This window comes from Camelus ferus, chromosome 36 (genome assembly GCF_009834535.1).
Source record: "Camelus ferus isolate YT-003-E chromosome 36, BCGSAC_Cfer_1.0, whole genome shotgun sequence".
NCBI lineage: Eukaryota > Metazoa > Chordata > Mammalia > Artiodactyla > Camelidae > Camelus > Camelus ferus.
In genome coordinates, this window is record NC_045731.1 from 18481762 (window position 1) to 18497980 (window position 16219).

Sequence of the window (16219 nt, forward strand, 5' to 3'; positions counted from 1 at the left end):
AAAACTGAAATCATATTTTGCTAGATCAGGAGGGACAGCCCAGCCCACTGTTCATCTTGCTGCCTTTGTGATGAAAGGACTCTAATAGAGATATGCAGTGAAGGATGAGAGATGGTGCACATTCACCGAAGCTGTGGTAACGGAAGCAAAGCATAGCTCTTTGATCCTAGACTCTCAATGCTGGTCCTCTACTTCTGAATGGCTGTGGGTGGGAATGGGGGAAGGATGGTACTTTCGGGGCAAGCCAAACTTCTCTCTAGGAAAATACCCCAGCCTTAGAGATGTAAAGGGACTCCGCTCCGTGGCACCACTGGCCACGTCAGCCGGACGCGCACACGAGAGCCGGCGCGCAGGCCCAGGCGGGCGGCTCAAGTGTCAGAAGCAGAGTCGGCTATCAGGCCAGGGCTCACGCAGAGGAAAGCCCAGAGCCCCGCACGCGTCCGGAGACCAGAAACCCTCGGTGACAGGCACCAAGGAAGACCGTGTCAGCACCTATCTGCTGGGATCTGCTGGGAGGTGCGTCTCAGGGGTCAAAGCTGCTTCTCGCTGCACCTGCCCAGCCTCTCTGGCAGCAGGCACTGACCAGGGAACTTCTTACCACCCATGCCTGACCCAGGGCCTCCCCCAATCCCCTCCGCTCCCTCTCCGGCTGCAGACTTGCCCCCCAGGGACCCCTCTCCCTCCACACCTGGGCTTCCGCCCTGAGGGTCCTCTGGCTCCGCGCGGGGCGAGCTCACTTCCCCCTCCCTCCCCTGCAGGCTGTCCGGCGAGCCGGCCCTCCGCCCGCGCCGCGGGGTGGGCAAGCGCCCCGCGGGGGTCTCGGGCTCCCAGCCCACTGCCCGGCCTCCCTGCCACCCGCTAGGCGTCGTCCGGGGACGCCCATCTCCAAGAGGGGCTTCCGCCGAGAGAGGACGCCCCTCGCCGAGAGAGACCCTCAATCACAAGTCACCCCGCCCTCCCCACCCTCCTCGCCGTGCCACGCAACCCCGCCCCCGAACCGCCCTCCCGATCTCCGTGCAGTACCCCTCGCCCCTCGCCGGGAAGAACGCAGTGATTCCAGCAGCCGTGGCGGCTCTTTGAGCCCAAGGGGCGGGCGCGGCAGCCATTGGCGGAGGCCGCTGCCTCCGGCTGTCAATCCCGCGGCCCGGCCCCGCCCCACCGGCGGAGCGTGGCAGGACGCAGGGCCGCGGGGGCTGTCGGGACGGCTCCAAGATGGCCGGGCGCTTGGGGTCCGCACCTGCTGGCGGCCCCGAGCCCCGTTCACTGCCACCGCTGCTGACCGGAGCCGCCAGTCGGCCCGGCGACTCCCGGGGCTGTCCCCACGGGGCAGAAGGCCGCCATGGCGACCCTGGAAAAGCCAGTGAAGGCCTTGGAGTCCCTCAAGTCCTTCCGGCAACAGCAGCGGCCGCCTCAGCCGGAACCGCCGCCGCCGCTTCAGCCTCCTCAGCCGGTACCGCCGCCGCCTCAGCCCCCTCAGCCGGTACCGCCGCCGCCGCCTCAGCCCCCTCAGCCGGCACCGCCGCCGCCTCAGCCGCCTCAGCGGGCGCCGCCGCCGCTCCCGCCGCCCGCCCCGCCGTGGCCCAGGAGCCGCTGCAGAGACGGTGAGTCCCTGCGGACCCCGACCCCAGGGCCGCAGGCCCACCCGCCGTCCCCAAGCCCCTCCCCAGCCCTGCGCGGGTCTCCGTCCCTCCCTCGGCCTCCCCCGAAGGCCCCGAGGCGGTCCGGGCCCCAGGCCTCTGCTTTCCCGGCTGCGAAACTCGGGAAGGAACGGGGCTGTGTTGTGATCCGAGGCCGCGCGTCCCGTTCGGCTTCCTCTGGGCCACTCCCACCCCTCTCTTCGTGGGTCCAGGTGTAACATTTTATCTTCCCTTTTCAACTGACGGTTTAAAACAGTGTTTCAGATAACTGTCAAAACGCTATGCATGCAAAACCCTAGGTTAACTTAAGGGAAGGAGTAGGAGAGAAGAGGGGAAGGAGCGAAGTTCACCGGTCACTTCTGTGGGGGTGGGTTAGATGGTCACAGTGGTGAACGCTTAACTGTCACATGGCTCCATATACTTACCATCATAGTCGTTACTGTTACTAACCCCGGACAGCACTGGTGTTAAGGAGGCATGACCACGGAACGTGTGCTCATTGAGCTTAATTTTACACAAACAGATTTCCACGGAATCAAGACAGGCAGTAAATGCCAGCTGCAGAGGACAGCTTGTGCAGGGTTGGGGAAACAGCATGGCATGATCAGAACTTTAGTTTGACTGGCTTGAAATGTAGAGGGAAAGGGAAACTTCACACTGATGAATCAGAGAGGAGATAGCTGTTTTTATTAAACTAAAATGGTTAAATGAGCCTTGTTGGTTAATGATTTGCCTTAGCAATGTGAATTTGGATTCTGCAAGTATTTTATAAGTTCTGTAAGAAGCTTGTTTTAAAATTTCAAAACTCTTAAGATATTAGAAGTTCAGTTTTATTTTATAAGAATTTTTTAAAAAGTGTTTATTTAACTCAATTAGAACTGAGTTCCTTTAACATAGACTTTATTATCTCATGTATTAATACCCTTTAGAGGTACACAATGAAAAATGTGATTTATAAACAGACACATACAGACACAAGGAAAACAAAGAGCATGTAGCTTCAGTAACAGTTTAAGAGAAAAGTCAGAAACAGAAATTTTCCCTGGTCAAAATATCAAAAAAAGCACCTGGGGCTTATATCCCTTAATTGATTTGAGCTCTAAATGGACAAATACACAATTTTTTTTTTTAAAATTGCTAAGAACAAGATTCTTTTTCACGTTGAATAATAATTTTGAAGTTTAAATAAATACCAACAATAGAGCTATGAGGGAGGAAAAATATAAAATACTGATACTTTTTTTTTTAATTTCACCGTAAGGTGCATTCTTAAATACATAGGAGAGAACTGTCATGATTTGCGCAACTCGCTTGCAAATAGTTCAACAGTATTAACAATGATTGAATTTAGATGGTGGGCATATGGGAATTTATCATCCTATTAAACAGTTTTCTGTACTTCTGAGACTTAGAATAAAACATTGGAAGGAACCTGTTAGACATAATGCTCTATGTGAAGTAATTTGTTCCCTTTGTGAAATTCTAGGAAGGTTAAAATGCATGTTCATAACATCAAGAAAATCACAAGCATTTACGATGTAATCAGAACTACCTGAGGATCTGTGAAACTTGGTGAGTTGGTGAATTTTTTAAAATGTCTTAAAACATTTTGTTTTTACAAAGATTACAGGAGTAAGAGAAGATAAATTTTAATCAACTCTTAATATTTTTTTCCTGGTTGATGTGATATAATTAAATGTGGGGAAAAAAAGGTAAATTCTAAAAGGAGACACTACCTTGATGGTTTTCTATGGAGGAAACTCAAGCAGGAGGAAGTTTAATTTAAAAACATAAATTACTGCTCTTTATAATACATTCTAAGTTGTCATTCTTTTGAATGCCTTCCTTTCCAAACAGGTGTGTTATTCTGGGAGATCATCAGGACTTCTGGGTATTTGGAGGTATTGACCTAACCAGTGGAACTGCTGATTTATAAGAAGTTGTCCAGAATTTTGGAAAACTGATTAGTAGAGGTAAATAATGTTTCCTTGGCAAGTGATGACAGAAAGTGACTCGAGTGAATTTTCCTTTGTTTTTAGGCAGATGTACCTATGTACCATGTATGTTAACAATGATTACAGGCTGGAGACCGAGAAGAACTACCATTTTTGCCAGCTGGGATGCAGAAAAATTTGGACTTCTGGGTTCCACAAATGGGCTGAGGTAACTAAGACAGAAAACGTATCTTCTTGGTCAACATGTATCTCAGGGTAATCACAGATGTGTTCCATTACCTGATATTGTTTTAATTTGGATAAATACTCAAGAAAATTTAAGAAATAGAGTTTGTTTTTGCTTTTACATCAGTTTGGCAAAACAGAACAACCTCTTAATTACTAAGTACAAACCAAGTTTTTCATTATTTTTAAAATATTTTAGTTTCTATTTGTATTTGTTTTGTGATAAGTAAGTAAAATCTGTAAGCTCAGAAAATAGTCAAACCTAGGAAGCTGCTTCTGACAAGTGAATTAGCTTATTGAAAATCTGATATAGATCCTTGGCATTAATTTTCAAGTTTTTACAGTTTCCTTGGATTTCTTCTATCTAGGAAAACAACATGCTCTTTTAAGATGACTATACTCTGATTATAGTCTCTCCTTTATGGATTCCATACTAAATTGTAACCATAGGTATATTTTACCATTTACAAAAGTGCCTGATTGGGAAGTATAATACAATGATTTTGTAAATTGAATTACTCTAAAATTTCAAGGATTTATTTTTAATTCAATTATGATTAATTTTCATTTGTCACTGGCTCTTAATGCTTTATTTTAAAGTGTCTCTCATAGGCCCCCTTCTTTCATCTTCTTCCCTTAGGCTCTCTGTCCAGTAACTCTAAGTTCTTACATGTTCAAGGTAGGCTTGTGTATTTTTTTAAAGGCAGGTGCACCAAAAAGCACTTTCCTGTGACTATCCTCTGTTTTGTTCATCATTTATGAGTCCAAATTTTATAGAATTGATTTAAAGAATGTCATATCTTTCTTATCATTGTGTCTGGTTTTTAAAATGCTTTCCTTCTGACTCATTTCCGCATACTTTAAAATAATAATATGAATCAAATAAGTATGGGAATAAAATCACAGTTACTTGTATCACATTTGATTCCATTTATATTGCAAAGTCTTATTATTATGTTGGTGTTATGAACATGCATTTCATAATACACTTATTTAGATGAATCAGATCTTATTCATTAAGGTCATTTACTTTTAGAAATATGTAATTTCTTGTGAATACATGTATATAGAAATACATGTGTCTTTCTATAATTTAAGCAGCTTAAAATACAGATAAAATAAATCCAAGATACAAGATAATATGCCTTGCATTAATTTAAATTCATGTGAGTTAAAAGACAATTTGAATATTGTTTCCCATTTTCTACTAGCTTCTTGATCATATTCAGCAGCACATTTACCTTTACATATAGTTAAGGAATCTTTTTTATTTCTACTGTAGCTCTGTCATAATGGAAACTCTGCAGCAGAATCAGCTGTCATCTATCCCATGTGGCCAAGTGCAGAGGTGAGAATTCTCATTTGTGGGATGACCACTCACAGCTTTAAATGTTTTTACTGTAACTGCTCTTATAAGGTAGCAAGCTAGAGAGAGAGAGAGAGAAGAAAAGTTCTCTCCGCATATTCCCATGTGTGTGATGGCATTAGTCTTCTTCTGCTGTATTTTTCTAGAATGTGTGTGCATGTGTGCATGTATGTGTGAGAGAGAAATGTCTTGTCTTTGTCCTAATAGCCACTCTTCTCTCCCTCTAGTTTTTTCTCTATCCTCTCCTTTCTTTTTTTTTTTCATCAATATCTTCTCTTTCAAAAAATTCTTGATAAATCAAATTTCCAACTTCCTCACTTTTAATATGGTAAAGTTACTTGGATCCCCAACGTCAAGGGATCTCATACTTTAATGTCTGTAAGGATTGCCAGGGACACCTTTTAAAAATACAGATTTCCAGGCCTTACTTTGAGCAGTTCTCTTCCAGTAGATCCAGGGTGAGGCTGAGCATCTCCGAGCCTTCCCCCTTCATATTATGGTGCAGGGGATCAGGGACAGTTTTCCTCTGGGTCTCCCTGCTGTTGCTATGAACAGTGGCTACAGCATCACTAATATTTTTCTTTCTTGTTTTAATTGCATTAATATTATCAAGCAGTTAATAGCATTTTCTTAAAATTATGGTCAAAGGCATAGGCATTTGATTTATAATGGTATCTGCAAACCACTCTTTTACTGAATTAATTTGTTTTGCTTGTATTTCCACAATTGTAAATGCTGTGAGTTAAGTGACTGCTTTGCTTCAACTACAGGAGAATGTGAAAACACTCCAGGAGAGAGAGGTTGCATATATCAATGCAGACTCATACACAGAAGGTAAATTTTATTTCAGATTGTCATTAAATAGTATACCAGTATTTAAGTCTATCAACTCCAACTCATAAACTAGGATTATCCTCTTTCTATGAGATGCCTCAATAATACCTCCATTTCTCCATTTTACCAGAGAGAACATTATTATGATTCATAACTAAGCTATTGATCCTAATTTCTTTAGTATATTTACCATTTGCCTATCTTGGATTACTACTTAAAACTTTAGTACTTTTGACATTCTTCCTGTGGAGCTATTTTTAAAAGTTGGGCTAAAATATTTCATACAGAAATAGTTCCTGTATGTATTGGAACAACTCTGAAATAAGCACCCACTACAGACTTCCTTTTGACCCTGACATGTGGCATGTGCATCTGTAGGCTTTCATCGTATTATGGTTATTTCTAGGTAAGTGTCACAGGACACATGTTAGTTACTGACATGCTCTAGTCTAAAGTCTTGATATTGAATTGAATGAATGAATAAAAAATGAACATTATGGCCTTACCACTTCCTTTGCCAAAGACCCCTAGGTACTGCTGCCGTAATGAGCAATGACCCTTACTGTTACTGCAGGAGCTGCGGCCTTAGCAGCAGAGTCCGCCTCTGCAGTCTCCTATCCTGAGTGTGTGCTGCAGCCTCTCTGGCTCCTGAAGAGTTATTTCCACCTTGTGTTTTAGTTTTAGCCAGACTGTCTGTCTATTTATCTACCTACCTATCTATCTATTCTAAAATTTTATTTATTTGTTTTTACTGAAGTACATTTGATTTGTAATATTAGTTTCAGGTGTACAGCAAAGTTATTCAGTTATATACATATACATATACATTGTTTTTAGATTCTTTTCCATTATAGGTTATTATAAGATACTGAATATAATTCCCTGTGCTATACAGTAGGTCCTTGTTGTTTATCTGTTTCATATATAATAGTGTATATCTGTTAATCCTAAACTCCTAACATATCTCTTCCCTTCCCCCTTTCCCCTTGGGTAACCATAGTTTCTTTTCTATGTCGTGAGTCTATTTCTGGTTTGTAAATAAGTTCATTTGTATCATTTTTTTGTTTGTTTACATTCCACATATAAGTGATATAATTTGATATTTGCCTTTCTCTGTCTGACATACTTCACTGAATATGATAATCTGTAGGGTCCACCCTATTTTTAATTCTCCAGGAATGATGCCTTCAATTTGAAATCTGTTATATCTTGTTTATAATTAGAAAATAAAGTTAGAATTAAATACAGGTTTGAAGTCCATTTGGAGGTATTAAAATACTCTCATTTATTTTGCAGGCAATTATACTCTCAGAGTTGACTGTACACCCCTTCTTTTCCAGTTGGTATATAAACTGACAAAAGAGGTATGTAAATAGATCTGTCATAATGTTTTCTGATGAGTAGATAAATCAATAACTTTTGTTTTCTAAATTACTAATATTTAAACTGGTGACAGACATTGTTGATTTATACAAATCAGAACGAGCTTTAATACACTACTTATGTGACATAACTATGAGAACAGTAGTGCTAGTCTCTGTGCTAATAATAGTTCCTAATAATTGTATACATTTGTTAAAATGTGCAGGGTCTATTGTTTCATGGGGCAGAGTCTCTTTGATATAACAGAAAGAATACTGAGCTGGGATGGGGAAGCCTTGGCTGTGAAGATTGCCTTGGCCATTCATTCATTCATTCATTCATTCAGCAAGTATTTATTGTGTGGTTACTATGTATCAGGTCCTATGAAATGAATTCTAGCAGCAACAGTGATAAAAGGACAAGGTTACTGAATCCAAATACTTTGTAATCTAGAGAGGCCACAGACCTGTAAATGAGGACTCATACTTCACTTGAATATTGGATACTATATACAGTGGAGGACAATTGTGGAAGAGAGAAGCTAAGACCCTGGGGTAGCTGGTGAGGTTGGAAAGCATTAGAAGGTGTTTACAGAAGGATTAGTGGTTAGGCTGTAAAATGGAAGGATGTGAAAGTGGGGAGAAGGTTTCTCCTCAGAGGACACAGGACCTAATAAAGACGTGGATGTGTGAAAGAACATTTCCCGACCTCTGGGTAATGCAATATAACCTAAATGTAAGGTGTTGGTGAAAAAGCTGGTAAGAAATGGGGCCTGACACATAGGCCTAAATGTTCATAAATCTGGTGATGGAGAAATTAAAGAATCTTTAACAAGGTTGTACATTATCATTTTTATTCATTAGAAAAATTACTCTGTATCAGTGCAGTGAATAGGTTAAGCTGTAGTAAGTCTAAAAGCAAAATGGAAATAATTCCACATACTTATTTAGCACACAGGAATTTATAAATACTAGTTATTGATGTAAAAAGTACTCTGAAAATGCTAATGCACTCTGAATCTCTAAAAATTATGTGATCTACTCATTGAGTATATGTGTGCTTCATTTAAATAACCCCCCATTATAGAATTTAACTGTAGAAATGTTTCTTTCAAGTAGGTATCACTTAGATGACAGTGGGAAGTAGATGTCACATCTCTGTGGTCCTGTTTCCCAATCGCCCTTCATCTTGCCCTGTCCTTTTCACTGTTAGTGTCTTTAACATCTCATCCTCCCAAGTGAGCATCCTCCCATGCCCATCACAACTCCCACCATACTGGGAAGCTTAGGTCCTTGATCCTTTTATTGAAATGTCCCATAAAAACATCTTATCTAAAAGCACGCTGTAAAGACAGCCCTTGTTGGGGAATCCTTCTCAGGAGATACATTTACACTCTGTCCTACAGAGGAGGCTCCTGCCTTTATAGGAGGGGTAGTAAGAATTTTAGGGCCAAGAAGGAGAAGCTTAGGTCTATCCCCTTTGTACATTTATTTAATAAGTATTAAATGTGTAAGTGGTTACCATAGTGACAGGATAAATCAAACATAGATTCTGCTATTAGTGTGTTACCTGTGTAGCCAGGAGAGACTATGATCAAGAATTTTCAAATCCAAGATAGAGATTAAAATCACCAAAGTGAATACAGATAAAAGTGTGGGAAGCAAAAAATAAATATCTTAGTTTATTATTTTACATGTTGGAATTAAACAGCCTGCTTAATGGGAAATTGCAAATTTTTTTCCCATTTTAAAGCCTCTTTTATGTTAATTTGAATTTAATTTTCATGCCACTTTAGATACAATATATTTGTCTTTCAGAGTTTTTGTTTTAGGTAGTTTTTTAACAGTTTAACTGGGAAATTAAAATGTATCTTTAGAAGTTACATTATCAGGATGAACTAATTAATTGTCCAGAAGAGAAGAGTGAGATTTTATAATCTTGTTTGATTTGATTGTCAGTGGAGGAATCAGACATCATTCATCTGGAGAAATGCTATTGGTTGCTGAGGGCTCAATCCCGAACTGGATGATTTGATTTAGAGACATTTGGCCCATTGGCTTCACCACCAATTCGTCCATCTCTGAGTGAAGGTGGGAATCCTTCTATTTTCTACAAATGTTCTTTGCTAAACACGTGAGCCTTGTTCCACCTTTGGAGCCTTGTGTAAGTCGGTTTACCTTTCTGCACCTGAATATTCTCATATATAAAATCAGTTTGACCAAGACAATCATTATGAAACTGTGCTCCAGTGCGGTGCCTCAGCATCTGGTGCAAGGGTCAGGGTGGTGGACACTGAATAGGCAAAGCTCTAGCTTCCACACATGACCCCACCTCTTCCTCAGCTGAGTAGTGTCTATTGTATTTCTTTTATATAGAAGAAGGTTCCACTGCTGTATCCTTCCCCCACCCTTAAAAAATTAAGAAACCACTGGACTAGACCATCTCTAAGGTCCCCACTTAGCTCTAAACTTTTCACTACTATATATATATATATTAAATGAGGTTTACAAGGAGTAGTTGTGGGTGATAATCACAAAAACTGTATTTGAAATCTGAAAGCTTGGGTTCTGCTTCTGATTCAGACCTTTTTAAAAAAAATTTCTTACTTTTAGCAAGTCATTTAACTACTTCTTAGCTTCAATTTTCTGCTCTTTGAGGGCACAGAATTAGATTCTTGAAATAGTCTGTATTCTTCAGGTTTCTAGTGTGTTTTAGAAATACTTGTTAGGGGAGCTAGAACAGACAGGGCTTCCACTTCAGCAGTGCAGTTATGTTTTTACCTTTTTAGAATTAGAGATTGAGAAATCATTTCATTTGAAAACAAAATGATTCCATTTATTTTTTATGAAAAGTTTAAAAACCACAGGATTAGATTATAAATTGCCCTTTATTTCTGAAATTTAATATATTTATTTATACAGATTAAGTGGTACAATGAAGACTGCAGTACAGAATTTCTTTCTCTTATAATATAGTGTGTTAGTTTTCTTTGCTTCATGAAGGAGCTGTATGAAGCTTGTTAATAACAACACAGTATATCTTTGATAGAGTTCAACTTTTCTTCTTCTTTTTTCCTTTTTCTTCTTAGTCTTTCCATATTAGGATAATTGTGGTCTCTGACTTTTTTCCAGTTAAATTTTTAAAATATTTTTTATTTTTTACATTCTACAATCACTTTTGACTTTTGGAATTAATATAAGATAGAGACAGGTAGGCAGACAAAACCAAACACTAAATGATAGTATTTTCTTCTAGGAAGTTAAATTTTGGTTATAATTATGCCAGGAAAAACAAAAAAAAAAACTTCCTAAGACAGTGGAAACTACTGATAACTTTTAAAAACTAAGTCAGTTTATGCGAGTCATGCCTCCTTTCATAAGCATGTCATTATTAACAGGAAGTTTGTTGGCTGTGATTTATTCTGTGTTCCTATTTTACAGGTTTATTTAATGCTTTTGGTGAAAATCATGACAGCCACATAGATTTTAAGGAGATATCCTGTGGGTTATCAGCTTGTTGCAGAGGACCTCTGGCTGAAAGACAGAAATGTAAGTGTGTTAAACATCACAAAATTTGGAAGCTATACAGAGAAAAAAATTAGCATCCATTCATGTAAAAAATCATCTGATTAAGGCTTGAATTTTCATCCCTTTGGCAAATAGCAATCTCTTGCTGAGGTTTTACTGAGGTCAGTGTAAAGGTTCAATCATCTATTCTTTTTTACTGTGGAGTAATTTAAGATCTTTGTTATTAATAATGGTTGATTTTCCAGATGAATGTACAATTCATGATAAATGAACTACATCAGTCATGATGTGTTTGAAAATGTTAAGCATATAGAAAATATTTTCTGGTAGTCTATATAGAAAATTTGTCTTGCTTAACTTGAATTCCAACTTATTTTCTATCACTGTGTATATTGATATTTTATTAGCAAAATTAAATTTATGATAAAACAATTTTATTAAATACTAAATTTATCTTTTAAACCTAGCTAAAATATTATAGCGTAATTTATAAGCATATTACATTAATAAATCTTAACCATATTTGGATAGGAAAATGCAGCAGTTTACATTTAATTGGAACCTAATTCTTATATATTCACTAGGGTCATTATCTCTGCATCTTTCTAAAATACAGCTTCACAAATACTGCATATTTTGGGTATGATACTTAATAGTTCAATATTCTTTAGTAATGTTGTACTGTGATGCACTCAGTTAATTTAATAGCATAATTATTACACGGGTGTGTGAAGTAGATAATTATTTAATCTTAAAAATTTAGATTTCTTTTATCTTCCCTGATAGTATACCATTACTCTAACCTGGCTTTGTGATAGATTATTTGTTCACATTAAAGTTCTGGTATTAAAGAGGCTGAAGTCTTTGTTTCTCAATTGAGGTTAATTATTGTCTTAATTTTTTTTTAATTTATTTTTTGCCAGTGGACTAGTGGAAGTTAACCAACTAGACTAACTAGCAATTTTGCTGATATTGATGTTAATTAGCAAAGTGCTGATATTTCGGATTTTTAGCTTGTTGTATATAAACTTCATTGAAGATTTGAAATTGTTCTTAGGCAAAAATATTGGGTGCACATTAATTACATTGGAGAGGCAAAATCTTTATACAGTCATCTCTCATTATCTGCTGAGGATTGGTTCTGAGACCCCCTCAGATACCAAATCCATGGATGCTCAAGTCCTTATGTAAAATGGCATAGTATTTGCATATAACCTATGCACATCCTCCTGTATACTTTAAATCATCTCTAGGTTACTTGTAATACCTAATACAATGTAATTATTTGTAAATACAATGTAAATGATATGTAAATAGTTGTCAGTGAATAGCAAATTCAAGTTTTGCTTTTGAGAATTTTCTGGGAAATTTTTTTTTTTTTTTGATCTGTGGTGGTTTGTAACAGGTACAGAGGGCTAACTGTACCAGCTTTTTGTTGATTCTTAAAGTAGATGGAATATTTTCAGCATTATAAGAATCAACTCTGAAGTGATCAGTTTTAAATATTAGAAATTAATTTAAAAGCTTGAATTACCTTCTCAAAATCTGTGAGATATTGTATAGTAACTTGGCCCTTTTTCAGTTTGCAAGAAATTTAACTTTAGATTTAGGTGAAGGATAGAGTTCTCTAAGCTGGCTAATGATATAAGGAGAGAGACTTGTGAAGTGTACAGGAATTCCTACAAGTTCAAAGGACTTTAATGACACAATCTCCTCCAAATAAGAACTTAATCCAGAATGTAGTTGTTTGAGGAACTAAGTAATTTTACTAGGGCAGCTTGTAATAAAATGTATTATATGTCAGAATATAAAAGTAATTTTCCTCTGTAAGAGCCTTTTCTTTAGTTTGCTTCAAGGTATTTGACGTTGACGGTGATGGAGTTCTCTCTAGGGTTGAACTGAGAGACACGTGGTTGCACATTTAGAGGTCTGGAAGGACAACTGCACCGATGATATCCTGGTAAAGTCTGATTGTATACATCTTCTTGCATGTAAACTTCCAACAGGAACATAGAGTGAAGAATTTTTTAAAAGAGGTTGAGAAAAAGATTTCTTACTACTTCTAGGTTCTATATTATGCTACTCAAAATATTCATAGCCAAAGATGCAAAATTGGGAAGAGAATTTGCCTTAGAAAATTTAATAAACTGAATGTATTATGTTAAAAAAAAATGAAACCACTGGAAAATTGTCATAAATTTTTAAGGCAAACAAGCAATCTATTTCTGTAATTAAAAAATATATATATATACTTGACCAAAAATACTTTATACTTCAGCTACTGGCTAATAAAAATGATACCTTCTCTTTCCTAACTACTGATTTGGGTTTCTGGTTTTAAAGGAATTACATGTGGATGTATCCAACATTGTAGAAGACACATAGAATGCGCATGACACCACAAAGGTGAGTCTAGCAGAGACTAATTTATTCTTTTCTAAAAATACATTATATTCTGAATTGGTATACATACCTTACATATACATACTTGAATCTCTTCTACATCATCCCTGCTAAATGCTTATTTGGACCTGTGGTTACAATACCTCCAAGTTGTCCCTAAGGAAAGCCCATTCCACCTTTAAACAACTCCATTAAGTGTTATTTACATAAAAACATTATATTTTATAAGCTAGGCATTTTATAAAAATTAAGTAGAGACAGCCCTTGCCATCTGTAGTTTATAATCTTTACTTCTCCCATTTTAATACATTATGGTTAGAATAATTAAACTGTAAATTAGTATGTATTTATGTATGATTGTGCATGTGTGTAGAAGAATTTGTTAATCTGTAATTTGCTCACAAAATCACTCAACTTGGAAAGTAAGCTTCATATTATAAAAATTACCTCACTCAGTTCAGATTCTGCCAAAGGTATGTTTTTAGGTAACCTGACAACTACAGATGCAGAATTATTAATCTTTCCCCAAATCACATTTAAACTGAAATCATAAGAAATTTTTACTGTTGGCTTTGAAGCTATCAGTGACTGTCTAGAAGTGGTCAGACTGTTTTCATCCAGTGGTCTTAGTGTAAGGAAGAGCTCCTTTTATTGCTTACCATTTAAATAAGAGTTGGAAAAACTCCCAAGTGGAGCTTTTCTAGTGCCATATGACAGCAATCAGAACATGCAGGAATAATCTTGAAGGTTTGATTTGTAGCATTGTTTTTACCTGGCTCTTTACTGCCCCCTCTTGATGTTAGAAAATGCTCTATTGCAGAATACCTTGGTTAGTAGGGCAAAAGGAAATGAAATAAAGTCCAATCACTTGAGGCTATGAAAGATTCTGTAAGATTTTATGTTTTAAAGAGTTTGAGTGTTAACTCTGCTATCCTTTTGGAATATTAAATTGATAATGTGCTACTCATAAAGCACTATTTTGATGATAAAATGTTTTCCTCTGTCTTTGGGCCAGCAAGCAAGTTATTGGAGGAGTTATTAAAAAACTCTGTTTCAACCATGTGAATCCCAGTCTTGTACATCTAATTTGTTTTAATCATAGACAAAAAATATATAAATAGTCCAGTTATACAGAACACAAATAAACTTTATATGGAAACATTTTTGTTCTCACTACTAATACAAAAAATACAGTTTAATCAAATTTACAGTATTCTTTTTGTGTATTAAAGAAATGGGGTGTTTTAAAATGATGTCCAATGATAAAGTTTTATGAAAGTAATACACATACATTTCTGGAAATATAGCAAATTGCTACATTTTGGGTGGCAGTATGACTTTAAAATAGTTAATGACATGAATACTTCTGTACTTTTTTACTTGTAATATCAGTCCTAAGAATTTGTCCTTTCAAAGACCATCATTTTTTATGTATGAAATAAATAAAAGTGAAGAGTTATTGTGTGAGGGTACTAAATTACAGATAATATTTAAGATTTTTTCCCCTTAGTTTTGATGTTACTTGCTTTTAAATGACAGGGGATAAAATACCCACAGGAGTCTGAATCTTGGAAGCAGAGCTTGAGAGTCTTCAAAGCCATGTAATTTAAACCTGTGAATTTCTGTAATCTAACTCAGTATAGGCAGTGAAACTATTGAACAGTTGAGTTGAAAAATAAATCTCAGAAATTGTTTAAAAATGGCAAGTTTTATTTCTTTTATAATGATCACTTTATATCTTTTAAAACAACAGGTGGTCAAGAATAACAAGACAGAAACCCCAGAGTTGGAATTATTTCCTCAATATCTTCTCTTCCTGTGACAGCAGCCTGCCACTTGGACACAGCAGTCTTAACATCTGGATGAATATGGGTATGATGTTCCTGAGAATGTTTCCTCAACATTTACCAAGAGGTAACTTAAGAATGCAGCAAGAATACCATGTGTTTCCTTTAAAAAATATAAAACAAAAGCCTCAAAGTCTGGTGCTCAAAGTCTGCTGCCACTGTACTAATAACACATTTCCATCTATTTTCATACAGAATCAATAAATCACTGTGGGGCTTAGATCTGTGGGCATGCACAAGACTAGATAGGATAGAGGCAAAATCTCAGCAGCACACTGAGAATGGTCCCATTTTGGTTTGTGAACATACAAAGATAATGAGTAGAAGTAAATTATACATACTTTGTTTCCTTGAGAACAAGCCATTATAAGTTATGTGCTTGACCTAAATTACAGTCTGCCAGTCAATGACTACTCATCTCCACTCAGATTTCTAAGAAGTAGTTTCCTGGGCAGTATCATCTTTTTTTTTTTTTTTTTTTTTTTTTTAAGCAAAACATGATATTAGGTCCAAGGTGCCTTTAAAAAGACAGATAATACAAAACAAAGGATATATTTTTGAAAATGACACATTTCCTCTGAAAAACATCAAACCTATCAAAATGACATGTAAATAAGTTCTCATTTTAATGTATTACATGCAAAAATCTCCCTTTTGTTTCTCTGAAGTTAAATTTTATTGATGGCAGGACTTGCTCAATGCTTTTGCCTTGCAAATATTTGTAGTTCTGAGTTCATCCATTTACACAAAAACTTCATGTTACTAGTGCCAGAATGTCATTATAATATAATAGTATGCAAGAACTACCTATGGACCCAAACCAACCCTGTAAGTGGAATCCTTCCTTTGGAATTTAATAGGGTTTGTTTTATAAAAGTCTTGAAGGTTATGTTCAGATATTACATGGAGACTCTTTACACTGTTTGGTAAGAGTTATAGAGCAGTAGCCTCTGCCTAGCTAAACTTTGTTTTCAGCGAACACATCAAAATCACGGAACAGAGAAGTAAGAATCTCTATGAACACTCTTGATTTAATTTTCCATTGAATAATAGCTTTACATTG

General features: G+C 37.4%; 2 protein-coding genes across 27 annotated transcripts in view; both read left to right on the forward strand.

The window, feature by feature from the left end:
* Window positions 1-1080, forward strand: LOC116661688. The gene is made up of 2 exons (XM_032474195.1): window positions 1-516; window positions 759-1080. Exons 1-2 carry the CDS (start codon window positions 215-217, stop codon window positions 1078-1080), a joined length of 624 nt encoding a protein of 207 aa, XP_032330086.1. The 5' UTR covers window positions 1-214.
* The window catches only part of LOC106729210 (ESX-1 secretion-associated protein EspK-like), a 23963-nt gene continuing 8686 nt past the window's right edge, over window positions 943-16219 (forward strand). The window contains exons 1-13 of one of the 26 annotated variants that reach the window (XR_004317695.1): window positions 1486-1601; window positions 3124-3209; window positions 3495-3610; window positions 3719-3800; window positions 4418-4496; window positions 5100-5165; window positions 5954-6017; window positions 7314-7381; window positions 9338-9469; window positions 10820-10927; window positions 12752-12866; window positions 13250-13312; window positions 15063-15223. Coding sequence is in view for 5 of the 26 variants with exons in the window: in XM_032474286.1 (XP_032330177.1) it covers window positions 1213-1601; window positions 3677-3800; window positions 4458-4496; window positions 5100-5165; window positions 5954-6017; window positions 7314-7381; window positions 9338-9385 (798 nt within the window). In the remaining 21 variants the exon portion in view is untranslated. Of the gene's footprint in view, window positions 1602-3123; window positions 3210-3494; window positions 3611-3676; window positions 3848-4417; window positions 4497-5099; window positions 5166-5909; window positions 6018-7313; window positions 7382-7605; window positions 7721-9337; window positions 9543-10819; window positions 11068-12751; window positions 12867-13249; window positions 13626-15062; window positions 15224-16219 lie in introns of those variants that run through there. The other 25 variants (XR_004317698.1, XR_004317696.1, XR_004317699.1 and 22 more) reach the window with 25 other exon arrangements.